Source organism: Bombus huntii, chromosome 16 (assembly GCF_024542735.1).
Source record: "Bombus huntii isolate Logan2020A chromosome 16, iyBomHunt1.1, whole genome shotgun sequence".
In the NCBI taxonomy this organism is placed as follows: domain Eukaryota; kingdom Metazoa; phylum Arthropoda; class Insecta; order Hymenoptera; family Apidae; genus Bombus; species Bombus huntii.
Genome location: NC_066253.1, coordinates 2,597,247 through 2,622,133, shown reverse-complemented (window position 1 = coordinate 2,622,133; position 24,887 = coordinate 2,597,247). Strand labels below are relative to the sequence as shown.

At 39.7% G+C, this 24,887-nt stretch overlaps 1 protein-coding gene and 1 long non-coding RNA gene across 3 annotated transcripts in view; one reads left to right on the top strand and one right to left on the bottom strand.

Annotated features, from left to right (window-relative positions):
• The window catches only part of LOC126874624 (uncharacterized), an 82,393-nt gene that overhangs the window by 6,098 nt on the left and 51,408 nt on the right, over positions 1–24,887 (bottom strand). Inside the window, exons 3-9 of one of the 2 annotated variants that reach the window (XM_050636883.1) lie at positions 19,549–21,167; positions 18,346–19,353; positions 16,773–17,196; positions 15,092–15,192; positions 4,312–12,952; positions 3,146–4,209; positions 933–1,456 (exon numbers count right to left, since the gene is read on the bottom strand). In XM_050636883.1, coding sequence (XP_050492840.1) covers positions 933–1,456; positions 3,146–4,209; positions 4,312–12,952; positions 15,092–15,192; positions 16,773–17,196; positions 18,346–19,353; positions 19,549–21,167 — 13,381 coding nt within the window. Of the gene's footprint in view, positions 1–932; positions 1,457–3,145; positions 12,953–15,091; positions 15,193–16,772; positions 17,197–18,345; positions 19,354–19,548; positions 21,168–24,887 lie in introns of both variants that reach the window. The other variant, XM_050636882.1, reaches the window with a different exon arrangement.
• LOC126874633 (uncharacterized) lies at positions 20,788–21,962 on the top strand. The gene is made up of 3 exons (XR_007692918.1): positions 20,788–20,925; positions 20,998–21,190; positions 21,499–21,962. It is a non-coding gene; the product is annotated as an uncharacterized LOC126874633 (long non-coding RNA).

Genomic DNA, 24,887 nt, shown 5'->3' with positions numbered 1-24,887 from the left:
AAATTTAGATATTTAGGAATTCTTAAAAACTTCTTAATTTTAGAGTTGGCGAATTAGAGCTTATTAAGTGGAAGCTACCTATTGCAAATTTTGTTATCTGTAAATATGTTCAATAATATGTTTATAATGAAATTCTTATATCTTTAAAAATTCGTGATCTTAAGGACGTTCAAGGAATCGTTCGAGATCGAATGTATAATGTGGCAAAAGCACAAGGAGGCTATTGTTGGACGACAAAAGGAGGATTCGGTATAATGTTCATCGACGTTCAGAGGAATTCCACAATGGCAGCAATGACGTATCGATGATTCGTCGGACAAAAACAAGGAATTATAACGTGGTCGTTCAAAGGCGCAATCAACAGGTGTGGAAATGAAAAACTGGCTTTGATATTCGATCTACTGTATGAATTGCAATTTTTGCTGCAGAAGATAGACACTTCATTCGATGTATGTATGTAGGTATAACGAACGATTCACTGGCTGCTCGACATCGTTCTGAAATCTCCTTTCTCTATAAAACGATTGTGAGACTGCTTTAAATATGTTGTAAAAATCCTATCGAGTATCGGTTCGAAAAACGAAACACGAAAAGGCCAATAATTGCTACTGTAAGCGCCGATGAACATCGTTAAAAAACTCAACAAATATTCTATTTACTTGCATCCATTAACAGTCAATGTTAACGTAGAATTTAATTTTTCATTTATTTTTGTGTATAAAATAATCGTCTGACACGTAATGGAACAAAAAATCAGTGAATTCCTATTGTATGGAGTCTTTTGGACTCAGGTAAACAAAATTCTCCTATTATATACATTCTGTGTATTTTTGCATTTGTCAATCTTTCATAAATGCACGAATATTCACAATTCATTAATTAACCGTAACCAGAATTATTGGCAGCTTTCATGTTCTTGACAAATTACTCACTTGTGATCATGTTTTTCGTTGCTGTGCAGCAAATTGGATAACGCCTTGTCCAATAAGCCACCCAGAGAAGAATTCATTTTGCTCTTGAGTTCTGAAGAATCCAGGTTCATCTTTGCACCATGCTCCTCCTGTAGTCCTCTAACATGCAAAGACTCATTGTAGCCTCCATTGGACAAATTTGTACCAGACAAATGTCTCTGATCCTGCAGAGAGGCGTACGAGTTCCTCAGCATGTCATGTTCGTTGTTCTTCGACGGATGTTCCCCGCGTATAATCTCATTACTGTTTTTCTGACCAAACGTGCTGGCTATCAGGTTTTCAGACTCTCTCATGCGTTGCTGGATCTTGTCCCTGAGTTTGTTGTTGTGCTCAAATGCAACGTCCAGACTGTCCTCGTAGCCTAGATTGTCAACTCTGGACATGTCGGGGCTGGCTGATCTGCTGGAATGCTCGCTTCGTAAGTTTCTGCAACCCCGTTTTGGGTAGTCCCTCTCTCTGGTGCTGTACATCTCTTCACCCAGTAGCTGCAATAGAGCAGATTGGTGAATGATCACTTGGAAGAATTCTGGATGCTCTTTGTATGAGAATCTGGGTACCCTATGATAGTTTCTGCTTTCTACTAGATGCTTGCTTGCAGAGTCGACCATTTGAAAACGCTGTGAGACTAAGAGTATTTTGCTGGCCTTGATTAGATACCTAAAGCTAGAGAATGGCTATCTGAATGTCCAGAGAATAATCAGGAAGCTATTATTTATGGTTACAAAGAAGGCCAGTACAAAGAATCTACTGTTTAACTGATCAAAAGTGAAGCTGTTGGACCTAAAAGTGAGATACAGAGGATTGAAGATTTTGGAATTTGAAATGGGCTACTTTGCAGCAATTAGAGCATAATTTTCAGCAATATGCTCCAGATACTATCAGAGGATAACACATTGATCAGTAAAATTAAATCTACTAATAGATAAAATTTCTTTCAAAAATTGGTTTAGTTAGGAAAGTTGTTAGTGAGGATAGAGGATGTGGAAATTTCATTCTTGTGCAAATAACGTTAATATGAATAGGTAGTGTTATTAACGCCAAGCTGAACCTTTTTCTATTAAAAAATAGAGATTTTGCAGAGAAAAATGAATTTTAGGAAAGATATAATGCATTTGAAGATAGGATAAAAATTTGCAGAATGATTAGAGATATTTAGTAATAATGCTCAGCATTGGTTACTTGCATTTTTATATTCAAGACATTAAAAAACATCATATCTGAAGGGACAAATTTCGGAATTACCATACACACTAAGAAATGTCGAAGGAATGAGAGAACTACCTTTTGCATGCATACTGAGAGACATTGTCTGTATAAAGCTGGTTCATAGGTCCTGCAAACATTACCACAATAATGTATAGAGTATTCCCTTCTGAGAATTTCGTGTAAGGGTGTAATCCAGTTTATCTTAATTCTGAAATATTTACGTACCAATTTTATCCTAAAATGACTGTGATATTAAATTTAATGCTACAGTGTCATATCCCGTTTTAAAAAGAAATTTAATAATAATTTAATATTTTTGTACACATATTAATATATCATCAATATCTTTGTAGTTTGTGTAATATTTGTTATTTCATTGAATTTACTTATTATTTATGTTTAGAAAACACCCCTACAAATAAACATTCTGTAAGCATGTACAAAAGAAACTGAGAACTGCAGACTGAGCTGAAAGTTGAACTTTTTCAGCTACTACATAATATAAGATCGCCAAGCCAAGCGAATAATAAAAAGAAAAGTAAGAAAGAGAATAGTGCATGCAAAGTGTAGGCTTATCAATGAAGTAGTGAATCATATATCTTAAACAATAGTAAATAAATTATGTATCCCTTCAAAAAGCTATCAACTTACCGTACTGTTCCAAATTAATTTTTTAGCAATATCGATTTTTTTAATTAGCTGATTTAATCAGCGTTATCGGCAGCTGATAAGAAAGATCTATTGAGAAAAACATGCAGAATACACAGAAAGAAAAAATATTGCAATTAAAATAAGAATCAAGATACTTTAATAAAATATGTTAATTCGCCATTTCTTTAAATTTATCAATTCAGCACAGATACTCAAACAAAGCCAAATCTGCCCTCCTATAGATCCTAATACCTTTATTATATCTGAAATATCCGAAGAAGCATGCAAAACTTCAATTAATCTAACGAAATACTCACCTGGTTCACGGATTCCAAAAGACTTCCTAGGCTGTTCTGGCTTTCGACGTCTCTCCACCGATCCCTGGGTCCCCTGAACCCTTGCTGCTGCTCATCCTTCCTATGGTAACCTTCGTTGTGATCCAGTTTGATCTTTTTAGCTCCCCTAAGCTCATTCTCAGTGGTGGCTTTCAACCTGGAGCAACACTCGACAAACAGCTCCTCGTCGAAGTTCAGAACTTTGCCCTGTCTAGGCTTCGTGGTCTCAATCTCTTGAGGAACATCCAGAGCGTTGTCCTCTATCGCGTCAGTGGGTGCAATAGTGACTACTTCGCTCTTGTGGCTCGAAGAGGGTGATCTAATGACGATTTTCTCACCAGAGAACTCGCTGGAGCTTCTTTTCCTAGTTGCAGCCTCGTTGGTAGCCAAATTTTCCTCTTCTTCTTCATTTTCACTGTTGGAGCTGGTCTCTATGGAACTTCTAGGTGTTCCACAGAACAAGGGAGAAATTCGCCTGTGGCCCATGTCCTCGTCTTCTTCACCGTCTATGTCAGAATCTCTAGTGGTCTGCGAGTTTCTATCCATACTTGGAGACCTGTTCCTCACGCTACTGGGTGCTAGACTGCTGCAACTTTGAGAAGATTCCAGATCAACAGACATTCGGCTAGTGAAGGGGTCTCTCTCAAGATGAACCTTGGTGAAATTGTCCTCCTCGTCGCCTGACTCCTTAGGATTCTTCGAAACTCTTTTCTCTACCACCAGATCTCTCCAATCTTCCTCTTCGTTTCTACCTTTACTTTTTCTAAAACCTGTCAACTTTCTCTTCTTGATCGCTTTCTGATCGTCTTCTTCTATGGCATCTTCCAAAGGCACCACTTTGGGAGAATCTTCGTCATAGTTGAAGGACCCATAGCCACTGTCTTTGATCGTCAAGTCAGGCTTGCCTTGATTCCTCAGTCCATAATTTGGCTCCTTGTGTTTCACTGCTTTCTGGCTCTTGTCAGCATTGACGTCAGTAAAATCGTCCTCAAAGGTCCTAGAAATTAATTCTTCTGCTCTCTTCTTGCTGAGTCTGCACTTGGTTGCTGGTAACAATAAGAAGTAATTATTTGAAGCTTCTGCATCATGTGTTTTCTTAATATTGGAGCTGTTCTTTGATTTTGTGTGTTTTCTAGATCGATGCTCACCTTGGTTCTCATAGGTTAGATTTCTCTCCTTGGCTCTGTCCGAAGAAGAGCTCTTCTTGGATCTTTTTCCAGAACGTTTCTTGGGACTAGAAGGTATAGAGGATGAAACTGAGTGTCCTTTCTTGTCGCCTGAGGAGTCTTTAGTCTTTCCTTCGCTGGAACTGGAAGATCTGAAGCCTGTTCTGGAGAGATCTGAATCGTCTTCTGACTTGGACACCCAGTCGTTCAGTACCTCCTTAACTTTGTCTGTCTTCTCACCACCAAAAACTCTGCCAAACACGCTCTTCACGATTTTGCTCTTGTTTTGTGATTCAATTTTGTCCTCATTTTCACTGTCGTCGCTTTCACTGGTCAAATCGGCGATCTTGTTCCTTATAGAAGACTTCTTGCCTCTGGATTTCCTGTAGTTGTCCTTGTTAGAGTATTTGTGGCTCCTGGACACCTTTTTGCTCGGATTTTGACGATCACTGGTGCTTGATTTTCGACCACTACCAATTATTGATGAAATTGCCTCGCTGTTCTCAGACTCTGATGAAATCTTGGAGTCCTTGTCAGAATCCTCCGCTGTTTTCGATGCTTCTGGCTCACATTCTTCCTCTGATGCAATCTGCTGCTCTGCTTGTTCGTCATTGGTATTCAAATTTTTGTCAGAGTTTTGGTTGCCAATTAATTCATTTGTTTCTAAAGAATTATCATCTATATCAGATTTGGTGGCTTTAGGGTCGCTATTCTCGACTTCTTGTTTCTCTTCAGGTTTTGGCTCGTTGTCAGAATCCTTCGGGAATGTCGTGGAAGACTCTCGTTCCTTTGTTTGCTCTTTATATATCTCCAATTTTTCTTCTCTTTCAAATAAAATTTGAGACAAAGGTTTGTCAGCTAGACTTGAGGATGACGAAACTTCATCATCATCCACTGACTGAAAATACTTGATTTTGTCCTCTAATAATTCAATTCTCTTCTCAGAAACTCGTTGTTCCTGTACTAACTGTTTCAAATCTGTTTCTTCCAAAGATTCTGGCTCAGGATAAAATTTATCGATTTCTAACTCCTCAACAATCTGTAATTCATTAGATTCATGATCATCTTCATTTTCTAATGTTGCAGAGATAACTATACCATCACTTTTAGCAGAATTATCTTCCAATTGTGAATCAGGTACTAAACGTTCTAACTTTTCATTAATATCAAATGTTTCAGCATAATCGAGTGATTTTTGATCATCTGTAGTCTCTGAAAGTTTGGCCACATCATTGAACACTAATTTATTCTGATCATCTTTAGATTTGGAAGAACTTTTAATAGTTTTATCTTCCGAACTGTTTTCTGTTTTTTCAAAATGTTTCTTAGCCCGGCCTTTCTTGGATTTACCATGGCGTTGTGTTTTGACCAGTTCACTCTCGTTATCATACATCATTTTCATACTTTCTCCTTCAAGGTTTTGTACTTTAGAAGATTCCAACTCATCAATACCTTCAAAACTCCTTCTTTCTGCTTTTTGATCCTTGCACAAGCTTGAATTCAAGCGTTGATTAAATTCCTGTATTTCTGGTTTGGAGTAATTAAAACTTTTAACTGACTCAACTTGTATACTGCATGCACTTTCATAGTTTTTCTCAGAATTGCAATTAACATCTTCAGATTCCTTATTAAATGTGCTTGAATAGTCTAACTCGTAGCTTTTATTGTTCTCAGAATCAACTTCTTTACAGATTTCTATGCTGCGTTTGTTTATGGTAAACTTCAGACTCAAACGTTCATGTAACTGATTTTCTTCATTATCTTTATCGTTTAACTTATCTCTCGAAAGATCCTCAGCCTTTTCCTCGGAATCTAATTTATATATACTATCTTTCTCCACGATTTTGTTTTCTTCTGTCCGCAGCAGAGCATCTTTTATTTCCATACCCATATCCTGGTTTTCCTGCAGCCTGGGACCACAATCTGAACACTGTTCTTTGAAATCATCTTCTTTCATTCTTGGAGTATCGGTTTTTGATTCTGAATTGCTCACGGCAGAATCTTCAGATAAACCTTCTGAAACATCCTTATAATCCAAATTAGACTTTGCTTTATTCAAGTGCGAAGACTTTGCAATTTTAATGGACATATTCTCACCCAGGACAGTTACCAACGTCGAATCGGCTGAATTTTCCAACTCAGAATTATCTAAAATAATTTGTTCATCGATCAAGCTTTTCTTCTTATTTTTGTCTTTCTTCTTTTCATGTTTCTTCTTCTTTCCAGCGTCCTCCACCTTCTTGATCTGCATTTTTATAGGCGTCGATGTGGATTCTGGCTCAGGAGTCACTTGATCAGTGAGAACATACTCATCATGGCTCATATTTTCAGTGATCTTACAAATTTCTTCATCCAGTAGTTCATCTTCAAGGATGTGTTGATGGGTGGTCTGAGAATCCGTCAAAGAATCCTGTTCGAGTTGATTGTTATAGCAAGGATCAGTCTTAATTGGTTCTAAATCTTTCTGAGTAATGATGGATTCGCAAGGATTAGCCTCTTTCTGGTCATCCTTCAGCTCTAAAGACACATTCATAGCTTCATCAGCTGATTCAACTCTATTTTCGTCACTAGAAGTATCATTTTGACCAACGTCTTCCATATTTTCAGCGTCCTCCATACATGTTCTGTCTTTCTTAGATTTGGCCATTTGAAGTAAATGAGACTGAGACTGATTGTGCTTCTTTAGAGAGCTCTTCCTGGTGAAGCTGGTAGTACAAACATCGCAGAAAAATCTGGCAGCCTCCTTCGTCAACTTCTTCCTCTTCTCCACGATTAGAATTTCACCTGTCTTCTTATGAACTACCACGTAATTGCCTGCTGTTCTCTTCTTTGGCTGAAAATCATCCTGAACTTGGGAGAGACCATCCAGCTTCGTGTCCACCTTATCTTCGTTTTTCAGTTCGTCGTCTTCGTATTCCTCGCCTTCTTCCTCGTCGATCGGCGTTTTAGAATTTTCAACTACCTCTTCCTCTTGTTTTTCAACACTCTCTTCCGGTTTTTCATCCAAAACTTCGTCCGAGATGACTTCCTCAACCGGTTTCTCTTGCTCAGTCGACGGTTTTGGTTGTAACTCCTGGCTAACATCGTTCTTTGCTGTCTCTTGATGCGGTATACAATCCTCAATGTCCATTGGGATATCGAAGTCATCCATCAAATAGAACTCAGCAAAGAAGGATATGTTTTTCTTGGCTCTTCTTTTCAAACTCTGTCTTCTGTGGATGTTTTTCTCCGTATCGACAGATTCTGAGTCGGTCACAGAGGTATCTGTTTGCACGTCTTCTCGAGACTCGTAAAGCTTCTTCTTCTTAGAATAACGTTTTTTTCTGAAATAACTAAAATCACTGACGCATGAGGTCTCTGACAAATTATCTGCGCTCTCAACTCTTTGATTTAGGCTTTCCTGGCCTGACAAGTCCTCAGAAGACAGTTGTTTTCTCTTCGAAGATCTCGTTCTACTAATTTGTTCGGTTTTACCAATTAGATCTATGGAACCAGCAGAACTAGACCTTTCTAGGTCTACGTGTTCACGAGTCGAACTCCTAAAGCTACGTTTTTTGCCTTCAGAAGAATTTCTCTGGCAAGAACTTTCTGGCTGCTCCTCTTTTCCAGCCAAACTTCTGCTCGCCTCTGGGTACTCTGCGTTGTTTGCTTCAGTTTCTGGTTGAGAACAGTTGCTCTGAGTGTCTAAATTCTCGTCGATGATCGACTTTCTCTTATACGTTCTTTTCTTTGTGTGCTGCAACACTTCGGTTACCTCTGGGACCTTGAATGGTTCCAGACTTGCCGAAGAAACTTGTAAACTAGTCAGATCGTTGGAATTCTTGCTCTGATCTTCAATTTCTTCGATGAGTCTACTCGTCCTCAAGGATCTTCTAGGAGGAAGTTGATTTGTCGTTGTGGATTCAAGCGCTGCGGTCTGTGCGTGCATCCTGGAGTCAGAATTTTCTTGAGAAACGGTGCCTTGTGTCTGTGTCTGGTCAACTATCAAACATTTCTTCTTTCTTCCACGCTTCTTTGGCACTTTGGGGACAACTATAGGTTCTTCGATCTTCTGCGACTCTTTTTGATCATTCACTGGAGGATTTTGAGTGACTTCTTCTTTATCTGTTGCTCGAGTCTCCGTATTCTTGAAACTAGAATCTTCTGTTTCTTCTTTCAACTGTTCTACGCTATCTAATAACGTTACCTGTTGCGTTGGAACTTCGTTTTGCATAGTTTCACGTTTTTCAGATGGTTCTTCTAAAGGCAGTTCAGGATTTTCAGTTGGGACAATGGTGCTAATACTGAGAACAAGATTACTTTCGGATTCCTTCGAAGTCTTCTCGTCGTTTCTCGGTTGAATCATGGATTTCGTCTTGAAAGATTTCCTTCTGGGTCCTCTGCTATTCTCAGATGCTATTTCGTTTACAGAAGATTCTGTCACTTCAGTAGACTCCACTCTGAACATCGTTTCTTCTTCAGAGGTTTGGCTTATTTTCTCTTCCTGTTGCGATTTTCTCTTGGAGGACCTTCTAACTGGAGATTCAATTTCTAAATATCGATCCACAGCCTCTGTAACGGAATTTCTCTTTCCAGTTATTTCCATCGAATTCTTTTCTTCGTTAGTCACTTGAACTTCTTCCTTATTTTTCGTTACACTTACACCTTGAAGTGCATCTTCTGGCTTGTCCTCTTCATTTGTTGCATGTTCTTCTAAATTTTCCTTAGAATCTATCTTGAGCTTCTCAGTACTTTCTTCAGAGTCTTCAGCTGTCTTAACATCATTAACAATCCTATTATCCTTTGCTTCGGCTTTTTCACTTATACTTTTCTCCTCACATGGTACCTTGTCTGCATCAACTTCAGTAGACAAGTCGTTTTGAACATTTTCTTTGGTAGAAGGCACTTGCTTTGATTTTTCGATTAACTTTATCACGTCAGCCAGATGCAGTTCCTCAGAGATCGAACTCTCCTCAAAATTCCCTGCTGGCTCGGAGGATTTCCTTTTATTCTTCTTTGGGGACTTCATTTCCACTGATCGTTTCTTAGATTTTCTTTTCACTTTGACTTCTTCAGTTACGTCTTCACATTTTTTCTTTTCCTCTTCCATAGTTGACAAAGACACATCTGCAGAATTACTTACTGGAATCTCCAAAACAGGCAATGAAATTTCATTTTTAGTAGGGCTCGTTTCAATAGAAACGGCTTCCTCCTCTACTTTTGACTCATTAGTACAAGCTTCTCTTTCTTTTAAAGAAGTAGTCTTTTCATCTTCTCTCAGCAATGTAATTTCAATCTCTTCATCGGCAACTTTTCTACTGGAACTTATATTCGATTCATTTTTTATTTCTTTTTCATCAGAATTTTCTACATTAGACTGCAACTCTTTGGAAAATTCTTTCGAAACCATTTCTTCATTTTCTACAGTAACATCTGTTTTCTCCAAGCTTTTGTTCAAACTATTAGGAACTAAACTATCCTTACAACTCCCACTAGTCGCTTCTTTAATAGTTTCCTGTCTAGTATCTCCAATCTTCTCTGTTTTTGTTTTCGCTTTCGCTTCGCTTGAAGTCTCTGTGTTTTCTGATAAACCAGGCCCAACTTCGTCCAAAATACTAGTAAGTTCGTCAGCAGCTGTATCCAATAGAGAACCAACTTCACCTTCTAATAAAGCATCCTTTTGTTTAGCTATTTTTGAAACTATTTTCTCTAAGAACGATCCCTTTCCTTTCTGTTTCCTTCTGGACAGATCTAGAATAATGTCATTAGCTGGTGACTGTTCTTTGGTGTCTTTAGAGGGAGATTCAACCTTCTGAACCTTTTCTACAGATTTGTCCAAGTTCAGGTCCTTACTAGCTGCTTCTAAAACTTCAACTTGCTTTAGATCTTCGTCAGAAATCTTCTCAACACAAGAGATCTCCTTTACTAACTTATCAGGATCATTTGTGGCTTCTAAAACAGTGTCTTCAGAAGATTTAATACTTTTATCTAAATTTTGAGTCTTGCTAGTGGCATCATCAGTCTGTGGTGTGGAATTCTGGGGAAGTACATTAGAGTCCACGCTATCCAAGGAAGTCTGCATGCTCAAGACACTTGACTGAGACTCGACAGGGACGTTCATGCCCTCTGTAAGAATTCCAATTACGTTATTTAAAGACCTTTTGGATGCTCTTTCTTTTCTGGGTCCCCAGGACTTCCTGGGTCTGCCAACTTTCAATTTTTGAACTGGTGCGGGTCTTTCCAATGAATTTTCCTTGCCACTGTCCATAGAATTGCTCGTTTCCACCTGTAAGTGATTCAGATTTTCGGTTACCTTGGTTGCTTCTTTGTTCTCTGAAGGATCAGATCCTTTGGGTTGCTCTTTCTCATTTCTAATTATTTTCTCACTTTCTTCTTGCCTATCCTTGGCAACTTTCGTTGCTCCTATTGAAACGGCCCCTTTATCATCAGAATTTGCTTCGTTCTGATCCATTGAATTGACTTCATCATTAACTTCAAAAGAATTATTTTTACCAGTTTCTTCATTTTTTGTTTGGGAAACATCAGTGTTCTTTTTTTCAGATGTCTCATTGCTAGATTTAACTCTACCTCGTCTCTTTCCAAAAGTATTCTTCTTGAAGCTGAAGTCTATCTGTTCATTCTGGATCTCCGCTTCGCTAGTATTCAACAACGACCATCTAGTTTGCCTCTTGTCAGCAGCCTGGACAGTCATGTCAACTTCAGACTTGGTTTGACCATCAAAAGACGCCTGACTGGAATTGACCAATGATTTGATCTCACTGGACATACTACTGCTTCTCCGTCTTTTGACTGCTGTTTTCATCTCGTTCACAGCTTCTTTGATCTTGTTGGATTCATCTGAAACTTTCTCATCTTTTGAAGCGGTTTTGTCCTTTCTATCCGTGTTCCTCAGCGATTTTCGTCTTTTCGCATCGAATTTCTCTTTGTTCGTAGACGCGTCTGAGATGGATCCTGAATCCAGCTTTCCTTTTTCCAGTTCTAAATCCTTCCGCGGCTTGATCTTTGCCTGATCGAATTTAAATTTAGACACGGGTTGCCTGAGACAGCGTTTGGAAGTGGCAATCCTGGATGTCAGAACCAATTTGGTTAGCAGGTCCTCTTTATTGTCTGAGCCTATCAACTTCTTCACCTCAAAGGGAACGTTCTGTATCTTTATAGGGCTGTCATCGTCAACAACTTTCTCTAATTTCGCCTTAGCGTTACTCCTGGTCTCCAACTTTCCTTCTTCCTTTTTCTGTCTCACTTCTTTCTTCAGACCTACTTCTTCCGCATTCTTCACCATATTTTTCTTCTCTTCCACATTTAGAATCTTTGCAGGAGCACTTTTCCTTTTGAATTTTTCTTTAACTACACCTTTAGCGCCTTCCTTAGAAGCTTCAGTCTTTGTATCGACGCTCTCCACGCTCTTATTCAAATTCTTCGTTTCATTTTTTGCTCTCCTGCCTTTACCCTGTTTCTGATCCCTCTCTTCTTCTTGTAAACTGCTCATAACATCACTTTTCTCTCCTGAAACTTGACTCTCCTCTTTCTTGGGACTCTCCTTGTCTTCCAGGTTCAAACACTTGCTAGTCAGACTCTTGCCACGCAGGATCTTTTCTTGGCTAGAAGCTGACGTAGCAGGAGATAGGATAGGTAGGTCATTCGTAGTAGTTTCTGAAAATTCCTCAGAATTGGATGATACTTGAACAGCTGGCTCCAACGTCGGCATCTTGTCGCTGTCAGAAGACAATCTGGTTGTCCTCTTCGGCAACTGGTCGCCATTCTTGCACTTAGAAACTGCTCTTAATTTGGACCTAGTGATCGACGACTCTGGACTAGTTTCGCTGCTCCTTATCTTGGTTATTAAACGACCAGAAATAGGACACCTGATCTCAGGGGACTTTTGAGGGGACAGAGACTCTTTGTTAGGATTCCTGGCAAATTTTCCATCCTGGGTCCTCAGCTGTGACTTTGCCTTGATGGAGGCGTTCAAAGAGGCTACAGGATCCACCGGCCGTTTCCTCTTAGGTGTAGTTTGAGTGGACAACTTGTTCTTTAGGCTGAGGGACTTCGCTTCCCCTGGACTAGCTTCTGTTCCATCCACATCTACCTCCTTCTCCACATTCTTAGGAGAAACTTTGGTACTCTTTAATATCTTCGTACTCTCGTTAGATGTCTCTGCCTTCGTCTCAGACAGGCTCTTCAAAGCTGCTCTAGCTTTAGCCTTCAAAGTTGTTTTCTTTACCTGGACCAAGCTTTTCACAGCTCCTTCTTTCGTTTTCACGTTTCTCCTTTTACCCAACACTCTGGGACCTCTGACCATCTTTGTTCTACTGCTCCTTCCGTCTGGCACATCGCCTTCTTTGATAGAAGACGATCCTTCAGCCGGTTTCTCTTTGGTTTCTTTCTCCAAGTCGTTTTTCTCTGAGCTGTCGTTTCGTTCTTCGTCAGGATTCTTGTCATCAGGAGTGTAGTTCTTCACCACGCTCTCGATCACGGCAGAGATGTTGTCGATCCGACAGCGATTCCGTTGGATCGACTTCGCGTTCTTCAGCAGCTTGTTCCTCAGGGCAGCTTTGTTCCGGGACATTCGAGAGGCGCTGGAATTGTCGCCGACCATTCGTGGTCTCGTTCTGGATTGCACCTGTACAAATGGCAAAGCCTTCGTGGTATTGTGTGTGTGTGTGCGCGCACCTCGGTGAGTGTATTTTTCTGTGCTCTCTACGGAAAGTTAGGGGAGTTTTTTTTTTTTTTGGTGCAACCTACGGAATCAACTGTTCCCGTGATTTATGGAAGCTTCTTGAGCAACACGTCACGGGGATTATTATGGTGTATTTAAGTTGAGCCCTACGGGATTTGCTACTTTACTTTGAGCAAAGAAGTTTTTGGTTTGTGGATTCTTTTGTTTGAAGAAGTAACTAAGTATTCTTTTAGGTCTGTGATTCAATAATCCTCTAAATCTGATGTGTTTGAAAATTCAATACTAACTAGAATAATCAAGTCCGAGATCTTTTTTATAAATCACCTCTTAATAAAACAACAAATTCTTCAACAAAATCCTTGTATCTTTGTACTGAACGCATTATAATTCACAGTGCTTGTATCCAGCAAATAAAACTCTTAACGATTTCTACTTTTATCTTAACAAATTCTTGTATCTCTCGGCATAAAAAGAAAAAGAAGAAAACACCAAACTTTAATATTTTGTATACTCACCAATCCTAAATTCTCTGTTCTAGTCCCTAAAATTCCTATTCTGTGTCATCAGTACTGTGACCCTTTAAAATCAGTACCTCCAGCAGTGCTCTTAAAAATCAATCCTAAGTGTTTCTAGTTCTTACAAAATTTCTAAAGGCTTTTCAACGAACAAAGCAGTATAATTCTAAAGTGTCGTAAATCCTCACCATCCCTGGTGGTGAAATCCTTAAAACCCCAATTCCACATCAATAACACTATACGTAACATTATACATGTTTCTCTTATCCTAATAAAAATCACTCTGGAAATTCTGCGCTTGTTCCACGGCTGGTCGATTCGAATTAGATGGAACCAGCGAGACTTTTCAAATGTCATAGTTCTTGCTTCGACAAAAATGCCAAGGGAGTGTCCATAGACGGGTCAATCGTGTGCCAGTTTTCTAAGAGAGCACGAAAACCGTCTTGTCGGTGTGACTACGTGGCGTATCCTCCCTATGTGTATATGGGTCCGTGTGTGCAACGTGCGGACAACCGTGTTGGCTAATCAATACTCCACTTATATCCGTGTCGTCCAGCCGGAGCCGGTCCCATGTTATTGCCTTATCATTATCGAGTTTCATCTTTTTCGTCAGGATTCGGGTCATCCGCTAACTGGAGCTGTTTGCGAGCTGCTCGTTTACCTAATTCCAACCAGTCGCCGGTCTGTGCATGCTTTTTGGGTCACCGTGTCTTACCAGCTTGCTTCTTGGCACGGAGCATGCATTTTTTGCAAATTGTCCTCTTAAAAACTCTTTCTTTTTCTGACTCGGCAGCTTTCTTTCACGGTCAGTAGGTCCTCTTGTCTGTTGCATTATTGCTCACCACTTACACGTGTCTTTCCAGCAATTAACTTGCGTACTTGAAGCTTCAATCTTCCCCCTTTTTTTTTATCCTGTCGTTGAGTTAAATTTTTCCACAATTTTGAAATTCTCGTAGTCGAAGCGAAGAACTTCTTTCGTTCATTTTTCATTTCCTATTTGGCAATTTCGTAACTGCTGATAACTTACGTTTGTAGACGTGTGATTAGCGATTAAGTTACGTATTTGGTATCGGAATTCCTTCATTTTTAGCTTCCGTGCGAATTTCTATTTCACAGAAATTTGCAATTTTTTACTTCCCAATGAAGGAGGTAAGGCAGAGGCTTTTTTAATGTTACAATTACTGACCGCTCACTTATACGTACGTTTATGTGTTTAACGATTAAGCTTTATATCCGCGATTGAAAATGTTTTAGCTTAGATTTGAATTTTACAGAGATATTTTTCCCTCCTCGATAATAAGGGTAGATCGAAGGTTTTTGTTTAAGAATTTAAAGGAACTTTATTTACTGTTGCCGTACTATTCTTCTCTAGTTGATAATTATATTTCCAGATATCTCAACTCTACTTCATTTGTGTGTCAATTAATATGTATGACAATTAATTCTGCTTAGTATGAATAGCACGTGGATGATGATTCCGGTGTTATTCGACATTAAAACCACATGAACACGAAAACTGAACATCTAGCATGAAGTTAATTGAATTGTTCAAATATTCAACACTTACAGTACGTAGTCTGCCCTGGGTCCGCGCCGTATTGTCTTGCAGTACCTTCCTGGTTGCCCTTTTGGGGGGTAAGTTGGCTAACATCTTTTGTATGCTCTCCCCTATGAACAGAAAAACGGTATAAAACATAAATTAAGTTGTACAGTTTTGCGTCAATTTTTCTTAAACGTATAACGTTGCATTTAACTTTGAATCAAATTCATTTATCTGTCTAATTTTACAAATTTTACAACTTAATTCTTCTACATAAGAATGATGCTACAATATATCAATTATTATATATATATATTATTTATTACAGGTGCTTCATGAAAGTTTCATTAACATTGTATCATTAATAACGTAATTTACTTGGACAGTAACTCATTGGTTATTTAATTCCAATCATTGGGGATTATTCATACATAAAATCGTGTATCGTAAAGGCTATCTAGTATAGTGGTTTAAAAGCTTATTAATCACTCAATTAATGTTTGATTATATCTGCCTGAATATCAGCTGTTTCTTCTTTAAATACGAGGTGTCCCAAATTTTGGAAGCATAGCTTATAATTCAAAGGAATTTTGTGGAATTAAAATTCAATAAGAGTTGGCAAAAATTGCATACTTTTGATTATGTTCAACGTTTGCTCGTAACTCTTTAATAAAGCAAAATTACACGAAAGTTGCATATAAAACACTTTTTTATTTTCTCTGCTGGATTATGCTGCAACACTTTGTGAAAGTTTCCAGAAAAAATGTTAAACACTCTGTATATCCAAACTGTATATGCAAACGCACGTAAGTACACAGACGTATATATGTAGAGACATTAGAGGCACGTTAATATTAATCAACGTATGGTTAATAAGTTTCAAGTTATCATGCCTCACCATATTCATAATTATCGCGTGGCAAAGGGAAGTTGTTGGATAAGTGATTCAACTAAATGAAACAAAGTTTTAATTAGTACAATAATTAGACGCTCGTCTAGTGTGGTTAACAAATTTTCCCTACCTTCTGTGTTCCTGTTTATGTTCGCTTTTTATTAACTTCTAAATCGCGCGTTGCTCTGCAATTTTTTATATTTTTCATTGAGAATAAATTTTATTAGAATTGCCAAAGTTAAAGTTACGATACAACGCGACTCTACATGAGATAATTAATAACGTTGGTAATTAAAAAATGTATTACACTGGTTTTTATCCTAAAACAAGTATTATCTTTGCTGTAAAAATTAATTTATTCCGATGTAACAGCATAATTTATTTGGTTACGCTGGGTAACTCAACATTCGCGCTTTAATGGAAGCTAATTAAAATTTATATTTCACAGGACATTAAATCCCGTGAAAGGGTATCTAAATTACAGCAGCAGAGAGTTACAAGATGACGGCTTAATCAGAGTCCAGTAGCAGGTGTTAATTACGTGACTTCTCCTATTGATCACTTGATCAGCTTGTAAACATGCAAGCATCAAAACTTGTCTTTGCCTATGTTAAGTTACGTTGGTTCAAAAGCAGTGTCCTTTTACGAAATAAAGTATTTACGTGGTCAGCATTGTAATTTGTTCTCCATTGATGGGAAATATAAAGAGGAGTCCTGCAATTTTGTCTCAAATACTTGCTGTTCATCGATGATTTGAAGAGGAGCTGATAGTTTTATAAATTAGGAAAAATGAAATAGAAGAAAATGGTCACTCACTGTCACTAGGCCTGACCCTTGGCCCCGTAGGTTGCTTCTCCTTAGGAGTGTTCACCCTTGGAGTCTGGGAATTTTGAATGTTTCTCTTCATTCCACGCTGCCTTCGCCTTCTACTGCGACTTCCAAAGGGTCTCCACTTGCACTTTTTCTTTCCATTGCCAAATAGTCCTAACAACCAAGCCTGGTCTCCTCCGCATTCCAACATATGCCTATGCAACTCTGGTAGAGTGGTACAGTTCTTGGAACACTTGGTGCACACCTTTTCCACTAAGATAGCCGTCCTCGCCTTTGTCGTGGGTACATCCTTTCCTGGTAGAAATAGGTGCTTGTAAAGTTCCCTTTGGTCACCAGAAAACTCGAAGTGGGAACACCAGACATTTGGGTGCATCATCACTTTGTGGTCCTCCATTTCTTTCAAAGTTACCTGTCACGAAGAAACGGTAATTGTGATTAGTGTCATCGTTGTATTATTGCTCGTTAATTAAGTAATTTTATTATGTGAAACAACGAATAAAATAGTCCTTGTCAGATAAGCGTTTGCATGATTCAAGTTTTGTACAATTATTTTACTATATTTTTATTTCAAGAAAATCTAATAAAAAATCAAAATTGCACCCTACAATTATTAAACAGCTTTTGGTGAGCAACTTATGACTTTCGATGATTTTTCTGTCATTTATTGATTTTTCATGGACAATTGTGCTGTTTTGGACCGTGAAAAGGATTTTAGGCTAATTTCAGAGCAACAATCTGAAGTTCTAGTTCACGGGACAATTTCACGAAGCGAACGTCCCAATTAACTCAATCGATAATAACGATCGGCATACACGGTTATTACGATTGGACTTGGAATCGACAGTAATATCGCAGGACGATCAATAGAGATTCGTTCGACGACAGCTAATTGTCAATCAACATGAAGAGATGTCCTTTCAACTGCTCTGCAATTCGATCGATAGTTACCAATCAAGTAGGCTGATTAATTAGCTAATCGCTCATAAATGTCGACTGTGTCAATTTCCAAACTATTTCTCAAGACAATTCCGCCATCAACTTCATAGCGAAACTTCCTAACGAAGTCAGAGAATAGTAATTTTTTAAATATAACAAATTCCTCTTCTTTTGGACTTCCGGACTTCTAGAATTCTATATTCGGATTCTCAAAAATGTAAATATATTTTATTGAGATGTTCAAAAAGTTTATACAGTATCAAACAGCGAATTACATGCTATTATACGTATTCCGATAAGAATATTACAAGACTACGAATTGATTAATTTGATCTCTAGTTCGATAAATAAATAAATAAATTATTCATCAAATTTCTACAAAAAATCTGCAACTGATTTATCGTTTTGACCATTCTGATCCATACGATTTCTTGAAAAAAGCACCAAGTGGTCATCAAAAATATTCTGTCCTCGTATCATTGCAAAATCAATTCGAGACAACCTCCAGGTATGAATCAGAACATCCGAAAATAACATCTGCGCCAACGCGACCATTTATTATTCCAATAACCACCTCAAAATAGCGCCATTCACCGCCTAAATATTTCCATTGAGGACTCACATGTTTGGAGGCGCAGGCGCCGCATATATAGACCCTCGGCCTGGACCATTCCCCGGTTAGCTCGGCGTAAATAATTTCCTGTTTCTTAGCTGCCTCGATCGAAGTATTCTCGTCCCACCTCCTCAGCCTCAGGAAGTTGCCAAATTCCACAGTGAACTCTGTGTCCTGAAGTTGCTTCGCCTCAGTGCCATCCGGCACCTCTGAAGAAGACTTGACAATCTCGCAGCGAGACGTTTGCTCGACATCCGGGCTGTTTGCCACGACCAAAGGCTCGTCATCAGCCTCTTCGAGACTCCTAGAATCCAGATTCTGTTCATTCTGAACAATCTCCGAGGGAGCAAGAACAGTGATCTGGCGCAGCCTGTTTAAACTGAGGCGTTCCTTCAGAAGTTGTTGTTTCTTCCTTAGAGATAGTTGAGTGGAGATATCGAACTTGCTCAGGTCTTTTATGGAACACGTCCACTGCTCCTTCCCATCGTATTTTCTCGGGAAGTTATACTTCTCAAAGGACACTCTCCTGGGGTGAGACCTATTGCTCTTGCCAGGTTTCTGCGCATATTCACTGTTATTCTCGTACTCTTCGTTACTGTATTCTTTAGAATAAACTGGTGTCGCGGCAGTCAGGGAGATGTCTATGGGGAACTGGATCTGATTAACGTTGTGTTCGTAGAAGGACTGTTGAGGTTGTTGCTGAGGTTTGCTGTCTATTATGGATAAACTGGTGGATGTGACTGTTGATGAGGAGCTCTGGAGCTTGCCGTCTAGGTGGTGCAGTAGGTTTTCTCGAATGTTACAGCTCACGCTGCTGTAGAAGGAACTGTCGAACTCTGGGCTGCCTGGGTTGCTGAAGTTATCCTTCACTGGATGCATCGGCTTTAGAAGAGTGTTCGTAGCTTCTGCTCGATGCTCGTGGGCGGTGTCCTCTGGTCTTCTCTCTTTGGGGCTTGAAGCGTCGCGGGGGCTTTGGTTGCCTAGCTCCTTGCAGGGCGAAGGTTCCTTCATTTTCTCCTGTGAACAAAGTAGAAAACTATATTACTTAAAAAATTAAGAATTTTGTTTAATTCATTGCAAAGGTAAAGATACAGAAGTAGATGAAAATTGGCATTTAGAACTTGGGGCGTCATATTTAGGATTTAATACATCTAGATCGGTAGAACCTTTTTCAGAAGATCCTCAATTATTATTATTATACCTAACCCTAACCTGCATCTGAAGGTTCCTTTCCACATTGACACCATGATTCTCGCTCATATGACCGGCTAAAGCTTCCCTGGTGAGGTATCTAGTGGAACATTGTAAACATCCATGGTACTTGTCCCCATGGCTGCTAACCATGTGTTGGAATAAGCCCTCTAAACTCTCTGCACACTTGTCAGAACAATACTGACAGTTTTGTGACGGTTTCCTCGAGTTTCTCTCTGACCTTCTGCCACCACCTTGCTGGTGAACCCTCTCCGTGTGTCGTTGTCTAAGAGATATCGACATGAACTTCCTGTCACAATATAGACAGAGATGCCTGACAGTGGGAGAAGATGGTTTAGAAGGAGATTTCGAGCCCTGAGACGAAAAAGACGACGAAGACGCAGAAGACGACGACGAAGGCGACTGTGGAACAACCAATTCACTGGTCTGACAATTCTGCAGCACAGAAGCCACTTTGTCCAGGGGTAAACTGCAATGCAAGCTCGTCATGGAGAAGTCCTGGGTCCTAGAATCCCTAGACTCTTCCACAGAATTGTCTAACGTCCTCGTTTGCTCCTTCTCCTGGCCGTTCTCGTCGATTAGCTGATTAATGCCATTTAGAAGGTCATTCAGCAGATCTCTGCATACGTTCCAGAGCTCCACGTTGTCAGACACGAACTCTCTGCAGTCTTCCTTGGCAGGATCAATGCTGCTCTTATCCTCAGCCTGGTTCTCACTCAGCCTCTCCATGATAATCGTCCCCAAGGAACGATTCTCTTTCTTTTCCTCTTCATCGTTTCTTGCTGTTTCTTGAGCAGATTGCTCCTCAGACTTTGTTTCTTTGGAAGAACCCTTACCAATCCTGCGAATATCCTCCTCGTCCATCCTTTCCACTTTGTTTGACTCTTTTTCTTCATTGACACTCTCAGACAGACTCTCCTGGAAATTGGACTCTTCATTCCTCAGAAAATTCTCAATCCTGTCTACTTTCTGGCGTTCCAAGGGGCTTTCTTTTGCTTCTGGCTTGTCAAGTTGCTCCGACGGGAAGACAGCAGCCTCTGTTCTGCTTTCGTTGGGCTTCGAAGGTTCGAATTTGGCTGTTGGACCTTTGGAATCCTCGTCTTCCTGGTCCTCGGCCAGTTTCTCCGGCTCCTTGCCCTTCTCGGCCTCCTTCTTTCTATTGACCTCTCTGTCATCGTCCTCCTCGTCCTTGATCACTCCATTCAACACCGTCATCACATATTTTTCCAAAGTTTCGAGGTTCCTTTCAACGCTGTTCCTGTCGTCTTCCTCTTTCCTCGGTGAGTCCCCGTTTCTGGAGTCAGGAACCTTTTTCCTGAGATTATTGATCACGTTGCTGAGCCTGCTTCTCTTGTCTTGAGCCGTCTGAGCGGATCTGTAAGTGTGACAGTGTTTTTCCTGTTGTTGCTGACGATCGCTGTTCACGCTGGCTGTATGGCTCATGCCTAGATCATCCAGGTTGTGAGTTGAGGCGACCATCCTGATGTCGACGCTCGACGGAGACGAAGCTGTCGTCGCCGCGGACGATGCCGTCGTTGCCGGGGAGAATTTCGCTGCGCCGAAGACCTCCGCAGCCTCGCTGCTCGTCTTGCTACCAGCCACGTCCGCAGAGGCAGCTTCTGAAAATTCAAAATGACGATTGGTTAGTGCTTCGCATTTCTTTTTCTTTTTGCAATTACTTGATAATTATGGTAATTATTTACACGGGAAACGTGGATGTGTTTCAGATACCATAATTGATCAATACTTTAGTAATTTCACAATTTCTGCTATATAGGTTAGGAATCCTATTTTGTTTTTTTTTTTTTTTTTTTTATAAAGGATGACGAAAAAAAGAATTTTGAGTACAAAACGTATTCAAGAACTAAAGAAAAGTTGCGGAAGTTTAATATTTCAAGGTTTCATTGACTTATATGGCTGTTACCAAATATCAGTTATTTTAATTTTCAGGGTCTGCAGAAAGTTAATAGAACACGACTAGACATTCAAAATAGCACTCATGGATCGCATATATCCAAGGGGTGGAACTAAAATACCCAGACGATGGTATGCATCTAGTAAATGAGATATGCAGCCTACGCAAACGGAAGTGAAAAAAACAGGCCAGGTTATATAAGCATGGAAACAGATCAATAATTCCTTGCTTGCCCGATGTGGTCGTAAACATCCACGGACCTCTGCAGAAGATTGTGAGAAGCTATGACATCTTGAGATTGACATCCCCACCTTACATTTTCCTATCTATCTGTCTTCTTCGCTCTCAGCCTTACCATCGTTACTCGAAGCAAGAAAATTAATTCTGCTTGTTCGATAAATTTTCTCCGAACACTCGCCCTCTAAATATTTTTCTGGCGTTTCTAATAAATGTAAAATGCTTAATAAATTCACGGAGCAATCGAATTACGAAAAATTAATTTCTACATCCTTGTTATTCTAAAGTTCAACATTTTAAATTTCCCAATTTAATTTCTAAATCCGAACAATCGTCGAGTGCCATGTCAATCGACCGAATAGGGTTTCACTGTCAGAGGGAAACAGATTTACGCGTGGCAAAAATGGTTCTGGTAATAAGTTCGGTGGTTCTCGTTTAATATCCCGTGTAGAAGTTATTAAACGCTGACTATAAGCCGATTAAGGCGTTTCACGAGCCGGAAACCCGAGTCCTGATCCTTTCGAAAAACCTCCCTCTAGAGTCGACCGTGTTTCATTGTGGTAAATTAACTTGCACTATCAAAACTTGTGGAAAAAACGTATCCTTGTAGTTCTTCAACAAGAAAATTTAATAATAATTCTTTCTTAATTCAATTCGACTAATTATTGTTTTCCACAATATCTACTAATATCTACTCCTACACGTTATTTCTCTTCGGGCAATTTTAACAGCCCTTTTCGACTTTATTTTTATTACGTAACATCGCGATATTTCGGTTTCCTTTCTTGAATTTTGTATTTTAATTTATTTCCTAGTAGCACGTTTCTCCCGTGTTTTTATTGCCAAAACGACTTAGATCAAATTTAGTGAAAAATGCAGCAGAACGAAAAATCGATAGATGTGCTTCGAAATCGAACGAGATTCGAGCCAGATTGAATCTGAAATTGAATTAGAAATCAGAACAATGCACCCGTTGCGAAAGACTAACATAATGGAAAAAAGTTGAGGAAAAATCTGAGAGGTGGCTATCCAGATGTCCAAACTGGTCTAGTACAGAAAGTCTATCGAGATTGGAATGTCGAAGGGGCTGTTTCAGTTGAGGTGCGTTTATTTTCACGGGCGAGCTGCCAACTGGTGCGATACACAGCACGTAATAGCGACGCTTCGCTTCCACTGAGTCGCGTTTTGTTAATGTTTTACGAAATTTTTCGCTGCACCGAATCGCCATAAAACTTGCATCCACGTGCTTGGCTTCATTCTCAATGAATCTGACACAGCAATATTTTCAGGCTTCCGAGAGTATATATTATGCATCTGATTGTACGGATTATTTTATAATCCTAACCTTACAAGACATTCGGAAACAAAACGAACCTCGTTATACGCCGTTTACAAAATTTACGGAGTCGTATCTGGTGTCATTTCGACTTTAATATCCACTGCCTGTTTTCGACATTCTCGTTTTTCTTACGACCGATTCTTAAAGAATTTTATTCGTATGTGGTATAACAAAAAAAAAAAAAAAAAATCATTTACAGGAAAAATTGCGGATTGATTTGGAATTCATAAGGTTAGAATTCCTAACCTAGTTGCAAGAAATTTTCCACATAAAGTAAATTACCTGCGTATGAATTATCTAAATTTATGTTTTAACGATAAGCTTTTCAGGTACAAAAAGCTAACTATCAGCTGAATAATTTAGCGACATCGTTAAACCTCCACCTGTGCTATTACGTACGAATTTCATATCAGAGTGCCGCGTAATCAGCGCAATAAATTATCCAATGTCCTCTATTTTCATCTCGCGAAGATTAATCTTGACTAATCGATGAGGAAATACTTTCATCCTGGCGATATAGCCGGTAAAAACAGATATCGCTGTAATCGTCAAGGTAAGCTACGATTTAATTTTTTGTCCAAATTGGGTCTGAAGGAGGCGTATAACATACTGTCAATAATTTCACTCGGCTAATAATTCGATATCCGCTAATGAATAGGGGATTATCAATGTGTCTGTTGTAAAACTGGTTTCGCTCTTGGAATTCATTTTCCGCGCATGTACACGCACACGTTTGCTTTCAATGGAAAATCCTTTGGATAGACGATAATTCTTAACCTGTGCGAAACTTAGCTATTTGCGCAATTACAATTTACGATGCCAATAAAACCATTACAGGGTGTTTTAGATATTTATGTATGTTTGCGTGTTTCGAAACATCTTCGATACTTATTCCTACGTTATCGATCCAATTCTATAATTCTGCGATTCGAGAATCCTAAAGTTCCAGTGCTTTAGAGTTCCGAGGCTATGGAGTGCCGAGGCTATGGAGTGCCGAGGCTATGGAGTGCCGAGGCTATGGAGTGCCGAGGCTATGGAGTGCCGAGGCTATGGAGTGCCGAGGCTATGGAGTGCCGAGGCTATGGAGTGCCGAGGCTATGGAGTGCCGAGGCTATGGAGTGCCGAGGCTATGGAGTGCCGAGGCTATGGAGTGCCGAGGCTATGGAGTGCCGAGACTATGGAGTGCCGAGGCTATGGAGTGCCGAGGCTATGGAGTGCCGAGGCTATGGAGTGCCGAGGCTATGGAGTGCCGAGGCTATGGAGTGCCGAGGCTATGGAGTGCCGAGGCTATGGAGTTCCGAGGCTATGGAGTGCCGAGGCTATGGAGTGCCGAGGCTATGGAGTGCCGAGGCTATGGAGTGCCGAGGCTATGGAGTGCCGAGGCTATGGAGTGCCGAGGCTATGGAGTGCCGAGGCTATGGAGTGCCGAGGCTATGGAGTTCCGAGGCTATGGATTTCCAAGGTTATGGAGTTCCAAGGCTATGGAGTTCCAAAGCTATGGAGTCCCAAAGCTATGGAGTTCCAAAGCTATGGAGTTCCAAAGCTATGGAGTTCCAAAGTTATGGAGTTCCGGAGTTTCTGAGATTTGGGAATTCCAAAATTTTAGAGTTCCGAAATTCTCAAGCTTTAGAGTTCTAGAGTTCCGGAGTTAGAAAGTTTTGGAGTCCCAGAGCTTTAAAGTTTCGAAGTTGCAGAACGCTGAAATGAAATAATTCTAGAACTCTGGAAATACCAAAACTGGAACTTGATACGATAATTATTCGCAGCATTAGAAAAATCTATGAAACGATTTAAAGCATGTTTTTCCATATTTTCCCTGCAAGACTAAACTATTCCTTGTATTTTTCT